The sequence below is a fragment of the Lutra lutra genome, chromosome 9, assembly GCF_902655055.1.
Source record: "Lutra lutra chromosome 9, mLutLut1.2, whole genome shotgun sequence".
In the NCBI taxonomy this organism is placed as follows: domain Eukaryota; kingdom Metazoa; phylum Chordata; class Mammalia; order Carnivora; family Mustelidae; genus Lutra; species Lutra lutra.
This window is the reverse complement of record NC_062286.1, coordinates 24,581,485-24,601,297: the sequence shown is the minus strand read 5'-3', so window position 1 is coordinate 24,601,297 and position 19,813 is coordinate 24,581,485. Positions and strand designations below refer to the sequence as shown.

At 37.3% G+C, this 19,813-nt stretch overlaps 1 protein-coding gene across 3 annotated transcripts in view; it reads right to left on the bottom strand.

Moving 5' to 3' along the window:
* LCLAT1 (lysocardiolipin acyltransferase 1) overlaps nt 1–19,813 on the bottom strand; it is a 190,513-nt gene that overhangs the window by 69,005 nt on the left and 101,695 nt on the right. For all 3 annotated transcript variants that reach the window (XM_047744968.1, XM_047744970.1, XM_047744969.1), the window contains 2 exons: nt 9,955–10,101; nt 3,719–3,835 (listed from right to left, as the gene is read on the bottom strand). In XM_047744968.1, the coding sequence (XP_047600924.1) occupies nt 3,719–3,835; nt 9,955–10,101 (264 nt within the window). The remainder of the gene's footprint in view (nt 1–3,718; nt 3,836–9,954; nt 10,102–19,813) is intronic.

Here is a 19,813-nt window from a genome sequence, read left to right as displayed (position 1 = left end):
CCTGCTTCCTCCTCTCTCTCTGCCTGCCTCTCTGCCTACTTGTGATTTCTCTCTGTCAAATAAATAAATAAATAAAATCTTTTAAAAAAAAATAAAAATAAAACCAAATAAGAGTAAAGCTATCATTAAAAATGATGAAGAACCAGAGATGATGATGACATAACTAATTTTTGGTGAGAATGAATTACAAAAGTTTAAAATTATGTGGTAAATTTATTTTAGCTGTCAATTAAAAAAAAACTTTCATATAAAAGCCTTTTTTCCTCTAAGTTAGAAAATTCCTTTTGTGGGGCACCTGGGTGGCTCAGCGGTTAAGCATCTGCTCAGGTCATGATGCCAGGGTCCTGGGATCAAGCCCTATACCGGGATCCCAGCTCAGCAAGGAGTCTGCTTCTTCCATCTGCCTCTCCCCCTGCCTTGTGTTGTCTCTATCACCCACTCTGTCACTCAAATAAATAAAATCTTTAAAAAAAAAAAAAAAAAGGAAAAAATTCCTTTTGGGTTTGGGCTAATCTAGTACTAAAAAACCTTACATAATCATACTGAAAAGTTAGAAGCACACCTGAAATCATCCGTGACCTTGATCTAGCAGTGTAATATACACTAAGGGGAACATGCTAGGACATTATGCTTGTCTTATTTTTTCAGATAAAAGAAAATATTTAATTCAACTCATACTGATTGGGTCACTATGTGTAGAACATTCCATACCCTTACGAAGGTTATGATCTAATACAAGTATAAAGCAAGTACATTAATGGTGAAATTTAAGGTACTCGAGATAAATTTCTTGCAGTTACTACTATAGAAACAACACATCTGTATAATGTTATATAACGGTGCTCTGTTTCAGGATAAGAGTGGGTTTTCTAAATGTTCTTAATCTCAGGGAAATATATTCTGAACAGAGGCACAGAAGTTATTTTCATTTTGCATTTTCATTTACTTAGTCCCTCCTGGTAAGACTTCATCCTTAGCTTCTTGATGTCCTAAACTTCTCATGAGCCCATTAGTGCTGACTGGCAAACAGATGTCAGAAACACTGAATTTAGTTATATGCATGAGCAGTGAAGGTGTTACTTTATGATAAATCATTTTAATATATGGTCTTTAGGATCCCACTGGAATAATTTATTTACAAGGGTCATTTGTTTTAACAGAGCTTCTTTTTCCTATAACTTGAGTATCTAAAGCAGATCTCAGGGACCTAAAAGTCAGAAAGTTGGGTTTGGTCCTTTCTGAGGCTTCAGTTTCTTTTCTAGGAATGGTACTCTGGACGGAATGGTTTCTAAGGTCCTCTTCACCTCTGATCCTTGATGACACTTTTTATGTTCATTTGACATGAGCCCCCGCTCCCAGGGAGTGGAGCTGACCTTGACTCTCCACCTGATGCCTCCTTAAGTGTACCTGATACCCTAATCTTAGGCAGAACCATAAACTCCTCCTTTGGGACCACCATCCCTCCACAATCTGGCCACTTAGTTCCTTTTTTTTTTTTTTTCTTTTTTCCTTTTTAAAGCTCTTTTTTGAGGAAAACCAACCAGTTTACTATTGTTACAAAAGTGCTTTATGACTTGGAGATTGTTAACTAAAATCATACTACAAATACAAGAGGCACCAAGTTAGAGTACAAAGAGCACGGGATATTCAGTCAGAGGAACCAGATTCCAGTAACTCAGACAAGCTTCCTCACCTCAGTTTCTGCTTCAGTTTTGCCCTACAAGTTCATTATTAGTAACAGTAACAACCATGCATGGTTCTTGTCAGGATTAATTGACCTTATGCATATAAAATACTTAGCACAATGCCTGGTACTTAGTAAAGGCTCAGTAAATGTTAGCTGTTACTACTATTATAATCACAATAATCCTATTTCTTTATTATAGTGTATAATATATTCTACTTTTCTAACTGAAGTAAATAGAATCATCTAACTGTGTTTCTCTTTTTTTTACTGATATGGGGGGGTGGGATCAGTGGGGTGAGGTGGGGGTGGAAAGAGCTGCCTGTTCTAGCAGGAAAAATTACACACTGTGGTTGTTGACTAGTATTTTGAGTGATGATGACTAAGTAACACACATTCCCCGAAGTTATAAATCAACTTGCTTCTAAAATATCTTCCAGATTTTAGAACAGAGAGGTCTATAGATACATCCTTATCCACGATAAGATAATCTAGTATCCTGCCTACATTTAGGAAGATCTTTATTAGTAAAAGATGTGTTCCAATAGCATGCTTGTGTTTACAGAGAAATCTAGTAGATGAATGTGTTCCATGATGTCAGAAATACCTTTAAAGAAATCATTAAATACTATGAGCTATCAGATTAGTGAGAAAACAGAAAACATATTGTTGAACAAGAAGGGTGAGCCTAAGCTGGATGCCACAGTTAAGCGGTACCACATTAAAAAAAAAAAACAACAACAACAACAAAAAACACCCCTTCAATGTCTCAGTGCCTCCCTGACCCATCCCACAGGCAGGAAGAACTATGTTCTTCAGGGGCTTCACTGGGTAGATGGACACTCAGTATTCACGGGCAATAAGACCATCAAGCCCACATTTCCATTTCATACTGGTTATGACCACAGAATTTCAAGAGCAAGCCAAACTAATAGGGATAACGTTTTCCGTTTACTCTAGCAATGCAATTTTGGATTGACTATACATTTTTTGTAAATCATGGGTACTTAGTTGTAAAGGTGTTTCAGCCTGGCCCAGTTCATTGAGGTTGTACTTTGTATCTTAAGTACATTAAACCCTAAAGGAACAACACTGATGCTACTTAGAGAAAGACCCAAGAAATTTACAGCTTTTCTTACATAAGGAAGTGCAACTTTTTTTTATGACAATGTAGCAGTTATCAGAGGAGGGTGACAATTTGTCATAGATGTCATCATCATACAGTATGGCTTGGTAGAAATCAGAGTGGAGAGCACAAACATGCAAAAAAAAAAAAGATTTTTCTTGCACTAGGTGACTCTGGGCTTTAAATCATTCTTATAAAATCAGTAACACTTCAGCATGTTTCTAGATAGTTCCTTTTCCATATATATTCATATATGTTTTTTGTCTCAACATATGTATGGAGCAATATATAAACATACAAATAAGATGTATATTGTTTTACCTAAAAAATATGAAAATGTACATGTTTAAATGGATGTGATACCATCAATAGCATCAACTCATCCTGACATGCCTGTCAATAGACACGGCTCTTGAGAAGTGTGAGTAGTAGTATGAGCTACAAACTGGGAGCAGAAGAATGCCGTTCTCTCCCTCATCTACAGAAATTTACTAACCCCCCTGGATGCCAGTTCTGCTTAACTAGAAAACAGAGGTAGTATTTGCCTTCCTACTAACCAGAATCATTTGTTGGAGTAAGTGGAATAAAAATTCATAAATACGTTTTAAGCTATACAGAACAACAGCATAGTATTAAGATACTTTCGAGAAAGTTTCGGTGCTTTGAGAAAAATTTAAAAATGGAATGTCTATTCTGAGAGGAGAAAAATTTTTTAAGGATATCTCTGATATTTCTAAAGAATACATAACAAGACATTTTAGCTCATGGGGTCAACTTCATATAAGAACAAAGTATCTTCTATCTTGAGAAAAAAGCCATACTTTGTAAAATTTTGAAGGGCTACATACAAAGTTTAACAATTATTGCCACTTAACATAAATACATAGCCTTCTGAGATGGGTGCTTACCTTCTCTTAGACGTTCTACCACAAAAGTAAAGCCTGTAGTTCTTGGGTGTAAGACATACTCATATTTCGGAAGTCCATTCTTTTCAGCAAACTCATTACTTCGAGCCTTGCTGTTTTCTAAACAAAACAAAAGACTATGAGAAGCCATAAAATAAGAGAATGTAAGTGAGATAAGAAAATAGTGGAAAATTTTTTTGATAAAATGGCAGTTAATTCATCTGTAATTACTGAATATAGCATATATGAGTTGACTGAGAAGATATAAACACTTCGGTTCCTAACAAAGATCACAGAGTTTTTGGAATTTTGAAATTTTTATAATAAAGTATTAACAGGACTTTTTATAACTGTTTCCTGAAATTCATATTGAAATTTTTAAAATTATTTAAGAGATTTCATAAAGTAGTCAATGTACAACAAAAACTGAAATACAAATCAAATGTGAATAAACTAAAATTTTCATAAAATAGTCTTCGCATAATAAAAAATGAAATACTAAAAGATGCTAATAAAACTAAGATACTAATAAAATGTAAGGACCAGGACAACCAGAAAAAATAAGTAGCCAATATATCAAAAATATCAACTCAACAATTTTTTTTAACCCAGTAATTTAGGGCTTCAATGCAAAGTGAAATGTCTGCCTTGCTCAGGCATACAGCATACTAATATTACTAACCGAAACCACTCCCCAACAGAATGGGCACATGATTAGCACATCATGTACAAACATCTGAACATGGTTTGGCTGAATATAGTTACAGAGTCAAGTATATGTTCCAATTGCTGGCAAAAACTTCTTTTTCCATTCCATGAGGTAACTTTATAAGTTCCAAGAAGAACCAAACCCATTATTCAGCAAATATATTTGGAAAAAGTAGTGTTCAGAAATTTGGCCTCAACTGCTGGGAGAGATCATGAAATACCTTCTGATGACAGCAGATGTTAGAATCTGCAACTCTCAGCTGCATCCTGAAATTTATAGCCTATTCCAAGTCACAAGAAAAAAAACTTTCTCTATATAAACCCAACCTTCTTAGGTATAAATTTAAGATCACGGAGTCCTCAAACCTCAAAAAACCATATATGGATGCCACAACACTAAAATATTCAAAGAATATGCCTCTAAAAGGTGTCATACTATTTTTTAATTGAAGAACTGAGAATTAAAGAACTAAATATTCACAGTCCCCGGCAAAAGTACAGGCTGTAAACATGAAAAAAGGAACAGCTCCTCTCATGTTCATTTGAGGAGAATATCCTGGACATGGGACTCCAAAACAGCATTTGATAGACAGCTAGAAGGCCCTTCCACGGAATGAGGAATCCTAGGGACATGACAAAGATAAGCAGTTAACTACTCTTCAGTTTCCTCTTCCAGTTCATCACAGACTTTAGGGATCTGAAGACAAAACTGAACGCTGCTGTAGAATGGGCGCACAAGTACTAAAAACATACAGTCACAATGTGGGGAGATAATAATGAGAAACACAGAGATACAGATTTTTCCTCCTATCCCCACTTCATCTACCCATCCCCAGATTCTGATTATTAGACTGCACTAGCCTCCCTCTTTCTGACCACAGCCTCCTGTCTTGTCAACTCACTACTGGTAACACTCCAGTGCCAGCACTCCATGTGCTCTGAAGACAGTACTGGCCATTCTGTGTTCTCCAATCAGCTAGGCATGTTTTCACTTTAGGGTCTGTGCAGATGTTCTTTCCCTACCCAGAATGCCCTGTACCCAGACACCTGCAACATTTTCTGCTTTGTTCAATTAGTCTCTCCTTACACAGAAATTTAAGGGGCTTCTTTTAACCACCTTATATAAAAGAGTACTCTGTGCTCTATCAACTCCTCTCCCTGTCCTTATCTTGCTTTATTTCTCTGCCCAGCATTTATGAATATATGACCCATTTTTGTTAAATGACTGGTGTTTTTACTCTCCTCATAGAATGTAAGCTTCATGAAAGTAGGGGCTTTGTTTTATATATAAAGCTTCAGGGCACTCATTTATTACATTTATTAAATGAAGTACAAGAGTGTTTAATTACATGTAGCATTACAATTGTTAAAACCCAGAAAAGCTTTCCTTTCCCAATCACAGAAACAGAACTCAAAATTACAGTATACCAATTGTTACGATCAAGTTTATGTATCAAACTGGCATAGCCAGAGTACCCAGATAGTTGGGTCAAACATTAGTCTAGATGTTCCTCTGTGAAGGTATTTTCCAATGAAATTATTTAAATCAGAAGACTTTATATAAACAGATTACTCTCCATAATGTGAGTGAGCCATATCTGATCACCTGAAGGCTTAAACAGAAAAAGACTAAGCTTCTCCAGCAAGAAAGAATTCTGTACCAGACTGCCTCCTGACTCAAACTGTTACTCTTCCCTGGGTCCCCAGCCTGCTAACTTAACCTGCAGATTTTTGACTTGCCACGCCTCCACAATCATGTGAACCAACTCCTTAAAATAAATCCTCAACTCCCGTCTCAATTTCTCTCAATCTCAAACTCTCCACACACACAAGTACATACACATACATATATGCACACACATCTCGTTGGTTCTGTTTTTTCTAGACAACCCTACCTAATAAACCAATATAATCTAGAACTGCCCAGCCTTCAAAACACATGTTTTGTAAGAATAATGGTAGGAAAGATAATATAACATTAAGTGCAAAGAAATGTAGAATTCTTTTTTACAACTGTTTAAAACTGTATGTGTGTGCTTATGCACATGTGTGTGTACACGCATGCATGCATTTGTGACCAAATGATCAAAAAGCAATGGGCCAAATTTTTAATAGTGTTTGTTTACGGGCAGTGGAATTACAGCAACTTTTGTGCTCTTTTCTATGTTTCTAAATTTCCCAAGTTCACATATATGACTTCCATAGCCCCCCCCCCCAAAATTAAACCAACAATAGCATATAAAGATAAAATATATGTAAAGTTATATTTAAACACCCTACTTTGAAAATGTGCAAGCAAGTTGGACTCAGAATTTAAAAGAGGGTTACAGAACATTCCCCTTGGGCTAAAAAATCCCAAGTTTCAAGTTAACTGTGGTAAAACTAAAACACCCTTGAATTAACAAAGATAATCATTTATCCCGGATTAAAACTACCTGTATAATCCTGTTTAAAACAAAAACAAAAACGAAACCTTTTGAAAGCTTCAGGATCTGTTTTCTCTATTTGGCAAACAATCTAGCTTTTGAAAGTTGGCTTTAAAATGTAAATACCATTTTAACTTAAAAAATATCCAACTACATCATGTAATGGTGAGTACTCTGGACCCTGAAAATATGCCACTAGAGGTTAAGTTCATCACGTAAAAAAGACACTTGAGGAAAAAATAGACTGAAAATTTTTAAATATAAATTTTAGAGGCTTTGAAGAGCTAATATATAAACATTTTAACACTCATATACCAAAAAGTAGCAGTAATCCAGAGCTTTTTTTCCATTGGCTATTAATTACTAAATAACATCTAAAGGTGTCATTCTTTAGTGTCCGCTTTGGCATTCACAAATAGCAATCCATCTATCATCTCAGTAAATTACTTTCTATAATACAGCTGGTATTTCAACAGCCAAATTTAAGTATTATATATTCTTTAGTAATAAAAGATTTAAATACAGCTGTCTATCCATCAGAACTTCCTAGTGATAGTTGAGCTCTAGGAATCAATTAATTTACAACCTATATTTTCAAGCTTAAACAATATGCAGCCAATATTATCCTCAGTATTATCCTCTGTGATCCAACTACTTTTAGAATCCTCACTATAAAAATCAAACCTATATAGTAAGCATATATTTTAGTACATCATGTTATTCAACAAAAATTGCCATGATTCATTTAGTTCAGTTCCATGTGCAACGGTTAAGTCAAAGAGTTCTTCCTTGTATCAATGGTAAATGTAAGGGCCTGTTTAGCCAGAGCCGCTCCACCTCCACCTTGGTTGAACAGCCATTTTGTTGTTTATGCAGTAAAACTTAAACTGATCCTGCCCACCCTCCCCAGGGGGCTTACTTAAAAGCAAGTCCGGGAAACCAGTAAAATATGGTCAACTAGTCCCTGATAACAGAGCCCAAATACAAGGGCAGGTCAGGTCAGGTGGAGATAACAGCCCTAAGGCGGGGATGAGTCAGCCGGTGGAGACATCCAATCAATGGGGCCCGCATACTGTCTCCCTAGCTACCAAGGAGTGTGGGCCCCACCTTTTGGGTGCCAATTCTGACCAAGGTGATAGACTAGTTCAAACAGCTACTATGGGGTGAACTGTAATTCAATTGTACACCCGTGTGGGACCTAGCCTGACTATGCAGCTTTCTCTGTGTGTTACAATCTCACTGGCCACCTGTATGTGGCGAGGCTCAACCACATGGCCTTAGCTCTATAAAAGTTAGTCTATAAGGCAGGGAGGGGTCACCCTCTCTGTAAGAGGCGGCCCGAACAGTCGTCGAACAGTCGTCGGTTTGATTCTCAATGCCTGGCGAGAAATAAAGCTTTGCTTCACCTTCGCTTTGTATTAGTCTCATTCCTTTGACCACGGACCTAACAGTAAATGTTTCCCAAAATACCTGAATTTTCCTCAGTTGCAGAGTATGGCTTAGTTACCCATTCACTTAAATAGTTGTGTAGTTTGTATTTTTCATCTTGAACTCTTTGTAGGTACTGGGTTCCATAAATTATTATGTACACAGTGAACTGGTATGTTCTCCCCTCTGAAGCACTAAGGGTTGTCCTTCTCAGTAGCTCTCAGTTGCCTCCATCTGGTATCGAGGATTTGAAGACAGGTTCATATTCTAGCCCTCCATACTATTGTGATTTTTTTTTTAAGATTTTATTTATTTTTTTGACAGAAAGAGACATAGCGGGGGAGGGAACACAAACAATGTGAATGGGAGAGGGAGAAGAGGCTGAGCAGGGAGCCTAGTGGGGGGTTTAATCCTAGGATCCTGGGATCATGACATGAGCTAAAGGGAGTTAACTGCTTAATGACTGAGCCACCCAGGCACCCCTATTTGCAATTTTTAGACTTCAGTTCTACCCTGCTTCAGTCTGTCTTCTCTTGTACAGCAGAACTTTATCTACCAGATCCTTCTCAAATTCTGCTGTATCTTTCTTGAAGTAACCAGGGAATTAACAGTTTTAGAATTTTGATCTTTTGAGTTGGATTCCACAGAACTGCTTCCTGTCCAAGCTTATCCCACCCTGCCAATATTCAACCACAACACTTCTTCAATCTGTCTTAAATTCCAGACTGCAATAGGCAGTTTCATCTGCAAAAACGACCCGTGTTTTTTAAAAAAAAGTGTGAGAACCACTGATTAAGGATAAAAAACTGTATTTCCTTTTTAATTTTTAAAGAATTCCTTGAGATCCAGTGGCATCTTGGCATATATATATATATATATATATATATATATAGTTTAATATCTAGGAAAGTAGAAAAGTCTTAAATATGTCCTCCTGTGTCCTCTCCACAACTCAATGGAGGCTGAATTTTCTTGAAGACAGGACAAAGCCTTTCCTGCTTAATTAGAGATAAGGTTTTAAAATACCCAGAGAAAGGTAACATATTAACTTAAAACAACAATAAATGAAACTGGTTACTATTATACCCTTTTCTTTTCTTTTTTTTTTTAAGATTTTATCTATTTATTTGTCAGAGAGATCACAAGTAGGCAGAGAGGCAGGCAGAGAGAGAAGGGGAAGCAGGCTCCCTGCTGAGCAGAGAGCCCAATTCGGGGCTCGATTCCAGGACCCTGAGATCATGACCTGAGCCGAAGGCAGAGGCTTAACCCACTGAGCCACCCAGGTGCCCAGGAAGGGAATTTTAAAATGACGTTTTGTTCTTCGTAAGATTTCACTGGCTATTTGGGGGTTTTAATTTTGTGGTTCCATAAAAATTGTAAGAAATTATATAAAAGTAAAAGGCTGACACTTATATAATGTGACTTAAAATACAAAGCTCTAGGATGGCAAGTGTGAATAATATTAAGCTCTTGGAGTTGCCCATCATAAAGTCTATGGTCTGGAAACCAGGAATTCTAGGCTCTGGTGTGCTACTGATTCAGAGTGAATGACCTTAGTGGTGGACCATTAATCTTACTGGTTTCACTGATTTCATCTGAAGAACAGAAGTTTAGACTAAGTGATTTCTAAGTTCCTTCATGCTTTAAAATTCTGTGAATCAATCCCAGGCTACATACCTGTGAAATCAGTCCCTTCTGGGAATAGGAGGAGTTGCAGTGGTTCACGGATATCACAAAAATAATCAATTATGTCTTCAAAATGGCTCTGGTCATCCTTCCATTTCCTATGAATGAAGATATAGGCAGCAGCCTGCATGGCCCAACCTAGAATCAATTTAACAAGCAGTTACATATAATTTTATTGTTAATATCCACATATTATTGAATTTTTCAATTTTTTATCATGAATTATCTATTATCCTAATAAGGATCTCATGATATACCTTAAATTCAGCACTGATCTTGGGTTAAGTAATACATACACCAGAAAATATTCTTGTTAAATTCACAGTAGTAAATTCATGTTAAATTCTCAAAAAACTCTTTTCAAGTAAAACCCAGCTATTAAAATAACCAGGAGAAAAACTTCCCTAATATTTGTCAGTAACTCCTCCAGTTTTAATGATCCTAACCAGACATTTTAAACAAGATATCTACAAGAGATATACAACATGTTATCAGGCTTACAAAACAGTAAGCAAGAGCTTGTTCTAATGTCAAGTATTTCCCCTTCTGTACTACTCAACCTATAAATTCAATTGCTATTTTCAAAGTTAGCCACTTCTTTAGATTTTATTTAAAAGGGAAAAGGTGTAATGGGTATTAAACACATTAACTAGAATATATACTGTGATCACGTTTCCTTTATATTTAGGGCAAATCAACCTTGCTACTGAACACTGAAGGAGGTCATTTTAGATGAGCCATGTTGCACCTAACCAGCCATCCCTCCCTGGCCAGAATGACTTGAACTACTGGTAAAGTTGACTCAGCCAACCTATAGTCTGTTCTGTAGTCTATAAAGCATGAGACACTTGGCCCAAACACAGTAACTACGATGGCCAATCAAATGATCTGTCAGAAATTTTACCTCGGACCATGGAGAAAATACACTGGCAATATGAAAGTAAACAGATGGACAAGTCGGCAGATAATATGCCAGCAGCAGTTGAGGGAAGATAAAAACAGCACATTGCAGGAAAGATCTAAAATCTTGCTGCTGAGATGCCTATAGCTGATTTTAATCTGGAACAGAAGACATTTTTAGTCTTCACAAATGCTGGCCAGTCTATGGATCCATCTCTTGGATATCCACAGGAGTCCGTCTCCCTTAGGGCCATGTGTATCTTTACAATATACTTTCACTGTTTCAACTAGAGGGAGTAAGTGATAGCTCCTTGCAAACAAAGAACACAACTAAAACAGTAACCATCATCATTTGGTAAATACAATGGCACCCTGGGAATATATAAAATGATCATAAAATCATTCGTTAATCACTTAAAAAATTGTAAGACGATTTGATTTGAGTAAGTCCAAACTAGAATCCTGTAGTCTACAAATATAAATGAAGGTACACTTGACAATCCACTTTAGTATAGGTCTTGCGCTTATATAACCAATTACTACTCAACCACTGTACTGTCAGTCATATCCATCAGTGTTAGACTTGACCCCCACACTTGGCCTTCCTACTCGTCTCTCTCGCTTCACCGGAGGACATCTAGGCCCACGGTGTTTGTAAGCAGCGTAGCTCTGGAGTGAGACTGCCTGGGTTAGAATCATAGCTCTGCCACAAAACAGCTGTTCAGTCTTTGTCCCTCACTGACCCCAAATGTAAAAATTAGCACAATGCGGTGATAGTATTTACCTGACAGGGATTGTTGTAAGAAGTAAGACTGCTTAGCACAAAGTGTCAGTAAATAATAACTATTATCGTTATTGAGATTAAGAAGCTATAATAATACTATTACATCAAGGAACATAAATATGTAACCAAAAAGTTCCCAGTCACAGTAGTAAAACAAAAATGTACAAAAATAAAAATAACCTGTAGGCATCACACGAAGACAACTGGGAGGAAATGGTGAGAAACACAATGTTTCTCAACTTTGACCAACATACCAATCATCTCCAAATTTTTAATTTATTAGTTTCATATAATTACAATCAAAATTCCAATGGCATGAGGGTGTATGAGAATTTGGCTATTTGAGTCTAAAAATTATCTATAATAATAAAGAAGTGAAAATATCCAAGATAATTTTGAAACAGAAGAATGAGTAGGAGAGACTCACACCATTAACTATTAAATGTATTATAAAGCAACCATGAGTAAGCCAGAACAATGCATCTATAGAAACAGACAAATGGAAAAGAATGTAAGACCTAGGAAAAAAAAGCCCCTGAGTATGTTAAAAATTTGGCAAAGGATAACGACACAATTTCTTAACAGAAGGTAAAACCTGAGTTGGGGTTTTCTTTTTTAAATCTTTTTTTTTTAAAGATTTATTTATTTGAGAGAGAGAAGGAGAGAGAATCCCAAGCAGACTACCCATTGACTGTGAAGCTTGGTGTGGAGCTCAATTCCACAACCCTGAGATCATGACCTGAGCCAAAATCTAGACTTGGACGCTTAACCGACTAAGCCACCCATTTTTACTGAGGTATAAGCTAAAGTGTGCACATATTAAGTATGTAGGTGTAGAACTTAATAACATGTGGCCACCATCCAGATTAAGGTGCTGAACATTTCCAGCATCCCAGAATATTCCCATTTGCCCCCCTGCCAGTGAGTTACCGCCTCTGTCCCCCACTTCCCAAGGAAACCATTATTTTGACTTCTTTCATCATAAAGCATATAAATGAATTCACACGGTAGGTATTCTTTCATCTTTGGCTCCTTTTGCTCAGTTTCAGTCAATGAAATTCATCCGTGTAATTATAAGTAGCAGTATTTTCTATGCATTGCTGTGTAACAGTCAATTAGATGAATATACCCCAACTTATTTGTACTGCTGATGGAGAGATTTCTTGGTTATTAGGAATAAAGTTAGCATGGCTGTTCTTGTATCTTTTGTTGAGCATAAGCACCTACTTTTCTTAAGTGAATACTCAGGAATGAAGCAGCTACAGCACAGGATTTATATATGCCTAGACTTAGTACACAGCTTTTTTTTTTTCTCTCAAAGTGATTATACCAACTGACACACCCACCACCAACAGGTGAGTTTCTAACTATCTATCTATGCCTTGCCAACACTAGGTCTTATGGGACCTTTTAATTTTAGCTATTCATTTTTTTTTAAGATTTTACTTGTTCATTTGACAGAGAGAGCACAAGCAGGGGGAGCAGCAGGCAGACCCAGGAGGAGAAGCAGACTCTTCGCTGGACAGGGAGCCTGACTTGGGGCTCAATCCTGGGACCCTGGGATCACGACCTATGCTTAAGGCAGATACTTAACTGGATGAGCCACCCAGGCACCCCAATTTTAGCCATTTTAATCCACGGATAATAGTGTGAGTTTGCATTTCTCTTATGATTAATGATGTTGACTGAGAGCATTTTCATATGCAAAACAACCACTGATTTTTTTTGTGAATTGCCTCTCCAAACTTTCTGCACACATAGACACAGAAAATATATATATAATTCTAGGTTTCAAAGACATAATATGCTAAAGATCGTCTCTCAGTCTGAGGCTTAGTAGTGTCTTGTTATGAACCTAACATCTAATATTAATGAAGCCCAATTTATAAGTTGTGTCCTTGTGACTCATGCTTTTTGTGTCTTGTTTAAGAAATTTTTGCCTAGGGAACCCCTGCGTGGTTCAAGATGGGTAAACGTCTACCTTTGCTCAGGTCATGATCCTGGAGTCCTGGAATATGTCTGCATCAGGCTCCCTGCTCAGTGGGGAACCTGCTTCTTCCTCTGCCTGCAGCCCCCCCCCCCTCCGCTTGTGCGCGATTTCTCTGACAAACTTTTTTTTTTTTAAAGAAATTTTTGCCTACTCCAATTTCTGAAGACATTATTCCATGTATTCTTCTAGAAGCTTTAGTGCTTTAACTTTCACATTTTGTTTCATAATCCATCTAAAAATAATTTTTGTATATCGTGTGAGGCAGAGGCTAAGATCCTTGTTTTCCATATGGATATTCAATTGCCAAGTACTGAAAGGACCATGAGATCGTTCGTTTAAATAATCAAATGTTTAAGAACCATTACACAATAAATGAAAACATACTGCTTTAAAAAAAAAGTAAAAAAAAAAATGTCGAACAATACAAAAGTATGTAGATTCAAACAAGAAAATACTTCATGTCCTTCAAGCCCAATCATCACTTCTCTTTAGTTGAACCACAGTTAACAGTTCGATATGAATTGTTCTGCATTTTAAAAATTCATTACATATACAATTGGTGCTTTAAAAAAAACCACTTAAAATCATATCTTATATACTGTTCTGTGATTTGTTTTCATTTATCATATATACATATGGATCTACTTCATTTGACATTGTATTCTCTACTATTGCTTCTCAAAGCAGTTTTAATCTCTAAACCATTATTGACTAACAGTTTTGTAAAATGCAATAAAATGAATTACTAGAACAATGATCACACACTTGGAAGTTGTTAACAATATCACAAGACTATAAGTTTCCAAGTACACTTCTTTCCTGCTCCCTTCTCTCAAGGTGGTTGGGTCACAGTTTGCTAACTGGCACTGTTATGGGAATGATACTTCAGGTAGCCCTGTTCTGTTATACCATGACCTATTATCATTTAGAATGCACCCAATCTGAGAATCTGTCTTTAATGGAAAAGTTTATTCCATTCACATTATTAGGGGAACTGCTGTTTCTTTTACTGACATCATTAATGTTTCATGTTTGTTAGACTTCATGATTTCTGCCCATCTTTTTCCCCTTTTCTGTCTTTAGTTGAAATTACTAAGTTTTCTCCACCCCCTTTCTTTGTTCTCTAATGCAGAGGTCAACAAACTATGGACCAAACCCAGCCCACTGTCTCTGAATAGACCACAAGTCAAGAAGAGTACTTTGTAATCTAAGAAAATTATATGAAATTCAAATTTTATGTTTATAAACAAAGTTTGATTGGAGCTCAGCCACACCTACATGTTACAGAGACTGTCTATGGCTGCTTCTGAGCCACAGCCACAGAGCAGCACAGGTGTGGTGTGGCAGAGAGACGGTATTGCCCACAAAGCCTAAAGTATTTAGTACCTAGCCCTTTATGGAGCAGTTTGCTACTCAAGTGGTTTGGATTTTACACCCCATTTTGTTCTTTTAATGGACATCCTTGAAATTTTTTCCAACTTTTCATTTTTGACAAACCTTTAAACTTCTATCAACATTGAGTTAAACAATAATCCTCTCCCCAAAAACCTATGCTTTCCTCTTGTGCTTTTCCAAATTTGCATAAATCACCCAATAGTTCCCCCAAAGTTGTTATTATTATTACTAACACATTCCTTATGCTTCACAGAAATAATTTTAATTGCCTGGACTTGACTGGCTTCCTTATCACTGTTTCTTTTATCTTATGGTCTTCTGTTAGTCCTCCTGAAGGAATTCCTTTTAAAACGTTTGAATCTTTGCATTCCTAAAATGTATTTATTTGTTCTCAAGTTTTTGGAGGCCAGTTTGGCTAAAAACAAAACTTGAAATTCCAAATCATTTTCCCTTGAGAATTTCAAAGCTATTTTTCCACGGTCTTCCATCATCTGATAGGGCTGCTAAGACATCTGACATCAATCTGATCTGTGTAGATAACCTAATCTTTTCCCCCCTCTGGAAGCTTGCATGATTTTCTCTTTACTCTTGGTTTCATGGAATGTTCCCCGTGTGAGTCTAGGCATGGGGTTTTTTCATTAATTCTGCTCAGCAGGGGTGCTTGGATGGCTCAGTGGGTTAAGCCTCTGCCTTCAGCTCAGGTCATGATCCCACGGTTCTGGGATTGAGCCCCACACCAGGCTCTCTGCTCAGCAGGGAGCCTGCCCCCCCATCCCCGCCACCTCCTGCCTGCCTCTCTGCCTACTTGTGATCTCTGTCAAATAAATAAATAAAATCTTTAAAAAAAAAATTCTGCTCAGCAGTTGCTGCATTCTTCTAATATGAGTCTTTCTTTTAACACTGGGGATATTTCTTCCATTAGTTAAGAAAATACATTACTGTCCTCTTTATTCTGTCTATCTGGAACGTAGGTTAGCTAGCTAGCTGTTAAATTCTGGCCTGTCCTCTCATACTTTTCATCTCCTTTCAAATGACACTGTGCTCAAGGAAAATCCACTGGTTTGATCATTCGCCTCACTAATTTGATTCTCAGTTTGGTCTACTAACAGTTTATTTCAGCAAGTGTCTTCTTAATTTTTAGGATTTACAATTTTTTTTTAAAGATTTATTTCAGAGAGAGCATCTCATGCAGACTCCCTGCTGAATGCAGAGCCCAATTCGGGGCTCCATCTCAGGACCCTGAGAACATAACCTGAGCCAAATTAAGAGTCAGACTCTTAACCGACTGACCCACGCAGGCATCCCCAATTGGTTCTTTTTATAGCAGCCAACTGTTAGGACAAACAACAAAAAATATAAGTTATGACAAATATGAAGAGTTAACAATTTTTTTTAAAGATTTTATTTGTTTATTTGACAAACAGAGATCACAAATAGGCAGAGAGGCTGTCAGAGAGAGAGGGGAAAGCAGGCTCCCTGCTGAGCAGAAATCCCGATGAGGGGCTCGATCCCAGGACCCTAAGATCATGACCTGAGCTGAAGGCAGAGGCTTTAACCCACTGAGCCACCCAGGCGCCCCAAAGAGTTAACAATTTTAATAAAAATGCTTATTGAAAATACATTATATGTTTATTAAAAAAATAGAATTTTTTTAAAAAGTGCTTATTGTATGGTTGCTATGTGCCTGATACTATTCAAAGCATTTTTCATTAATTCAATGAATTCTTAAGACAATCTTATGAATTAGGTAAACTGTCCTATTTTATGGATGAGGAAACTGAGGCACACTGCAACTCAAAGAGCAAATAAGTGATAAAGCCCAGTTTCAGACACAAGCAGTTTGGCTCCAAAGTAACCAGTCACCAAACAGTCTCTCAGCAATATGTACTTGAATCTCTCTAAAATTAGTAGGTAAACATAGTTTAAGTTCTCCTAGGGGAATTATGTATTCCTCAGAGATTAAACTTCCCATTTTTTAATATTAGACTCCCCTTAAAATGGTACATTTTCCACAAATGTTAAGTCTAAATTGTCTTCCTATGTATAAAGAATGTTCTAGACTGAGCAATACTGAGAGGTAGAAGGTATGTGTCCATTCCAAGTGAGACCATCTGTTGCTTCCCTGGCGGAAGGGAGCTACAGTAGCAAGACCTCTGGGGTTGTGCCATGAAACTTTTCTGAATAGTCTGTGTGTTTCAGAAATCACAGAAAGGGAAGTAAAATGGCTGCATTAGTCTAGCTCTTGAATCTCTCCTCTGAAAATGATTCTTCCCCTCTGTGCCTCTGTCTTCTCATATCCATTTATACATCACTTATGCTTTTGAATCTTTTCTACTCCCTTGAGCTTAAACATTTTTCTCCCTTTCATAAAAATCATAAGAACAAATTCAGAGTGAATTCTTTGTCCATGTCACTGCCATTAATGGATACTTTGTGTTTAAAGCAACACCCAGAGTTTTCTTAACATTGTGGAGATCCTCAAACATATATTTTTTTGATATCTATTTCATACATCTATGGCTGGATAAATAACTGGGCAACTGATCCTGTCCTCTGAAACTCATCTGTATTACTTGGTGTTTTGTTTTTTTTTTCCCCCCAAACTTTTCCACTGGAAGACAGTCCATCTATCACCTGAATTTCTCAGACAAGGGCTGGGAGTCTGGCAGGTTTATAAAGACAGATTCTGTGGATGCTGGCATGACTCTGTTACCACTGTTTTCTTTCTAAAACCTCATTAAAGTTATCAACATTGCCTTCTCTTCAAAGCAGACAGGAGTAATCCCTGAGCATACTCTATTGCTGAAAACTCTTGCATAACTTTAGAACCTGGTTTTCCTTGGCTTAAATTCTCTTTTATCAAGTTTTTGAGTTCTCAAAACAACAACAACAACAACAACAAAAAAACCCTGAGTATTTTTGACATTATGCATTCTTTCTAATTAGAAAAAGTAAGCTCTGGGGTGCCTGGGTGGCTCAGGTGCATAACTGTCTGCCTTTGGCTCAGGTCATGATTCCAGGGTCCTGAGATTGAGCCCCATGCTACTCCTTCACCCACTGCCACTCTCCCTGTTTGTGCTCCCTCGCTCTGCCAAATAAATAAATAAAATCTTTTTTTAAAAAAGCAAGCTCTTGGAGCTCCTGGGTGGTGTCGTCAGTTAAGCGTCTGACTCTTGGTTTAGGCTCAGGTCTGCTCTCAGGGTTGTGAGATCAAGCCCTGTGGTGGGCTCTGTGTTCAGCAAGGAGTCTACTTGGGTTTCTCTCTCCCTCCCCTCTTGCCCCCTCCCCGCTACAAATAAGTAAAATCTTTAAAAAAAAAAAAAAAAAAAAAAAAGCATTATACGTTTTTTCTTTTTTCATTTTAGCGTAGATGGATATAGTTAAGGGAATCATAAAAATATCTGCACTGCTCACCTAGTGCTCTAAAAACTGGATTTAAAGATAACTTGATCTGATGTCTCCCTGTTGTCCATGTAGTCATTAATTCATATGGTATCTACTATGGCACTATACATGTGACACCAGAAACCAAATGCAATGTGGAACAGAAAAACTGTTCTCTTTACTTTATTTTCAATGCTGAATAGAGGGTATGAATGCAATCAAGGAAATGCTATCTGTAGGCCTCTATTAAATGAGAATGAGTGATATAAACAGATGCACATTTTTGTATAAACTTAAATCACAGCAATCATGAACAAATACTGTATTTACTGAGGGTGTAGTTATGCATAACAACAATTTACATATAAATCCAGAACAAGTAGTTATTCCTTAAAATTTCAACCCAGGTCAGGGTGCTAAACACTACACAAAGTTGGGGAAACCCTAAGCCCTATCTTCTTTGAATTCAACATTTTATATAATGCTGTCTATATCCCTCTTCTAAGTTGATTAACTTCCAAGATAAAAAGAACCCTCATTGCAAATTTCATAGACTCCACAAAGAGATTATCATACCTACCTGCAGAGAGTAGAAAGTCTTGCTTGGCACTGAAGAAATACCTAGTTACTGACATCTTTTGTTGGCAAGATAAGGCTCCTTGGTTGTAATTTTTTAGTTCACCCTATTGTGGGACTAAAACCTGTCTTTCATACTGTACAAGATTTGCCATTTATTCAATTTTCTAGATGAACTGCCATCTAAGAAATCCATCCCTATGGAAAATGAATTCCTCACTAAGTACATTACTAGTTCTGCACACTGACAGGGTCGGTAAGAACTAGCATGTGGTGGGCAGAATAACAAGCCCCACAAAAGACGTCTATATCCTAATTCCCAAAACTGTGAATATGTGACATGGCAAAAAAGAATCAGCTGAAATTAAGATAAAAGATTATCCTAGATTAGTCTACAGGGCCCAGTGTAATGATAGGGGTCCTTAAAAGAGGAAAAGGGAAGCAGGAAAAGACTCATTTTTTTTAAAGATTTTATTTATTTATTTGAGAGCGAGACAGTGAGAGAGAGCATGAGGGAGGAGAAGGTCAGAGGGAGAAGCAGACTCCCCATGGAGCTGGGAGCCCAATGTGGGACTCGATCCCGGAACCCCGGGATCATGACCTGAGCCAAAGGCAGTCGTCCAACCAACTGAGCCACCCAGGTGTCCCAAAAAGACTCATGTTAAAGAGAGAGGGACTCAGCTGGTCCTTGCTCGCTTTAAAGGTGGAGAAGCCAGAAAAGTCAAGGAAAGATTCTATACAGAATGTACAGAAAGAAACCAGTCCTGCCAGTGCCTTGATTTTAACCCAGTGGATGCCACTCAGACTTGTGACCTCCAGAA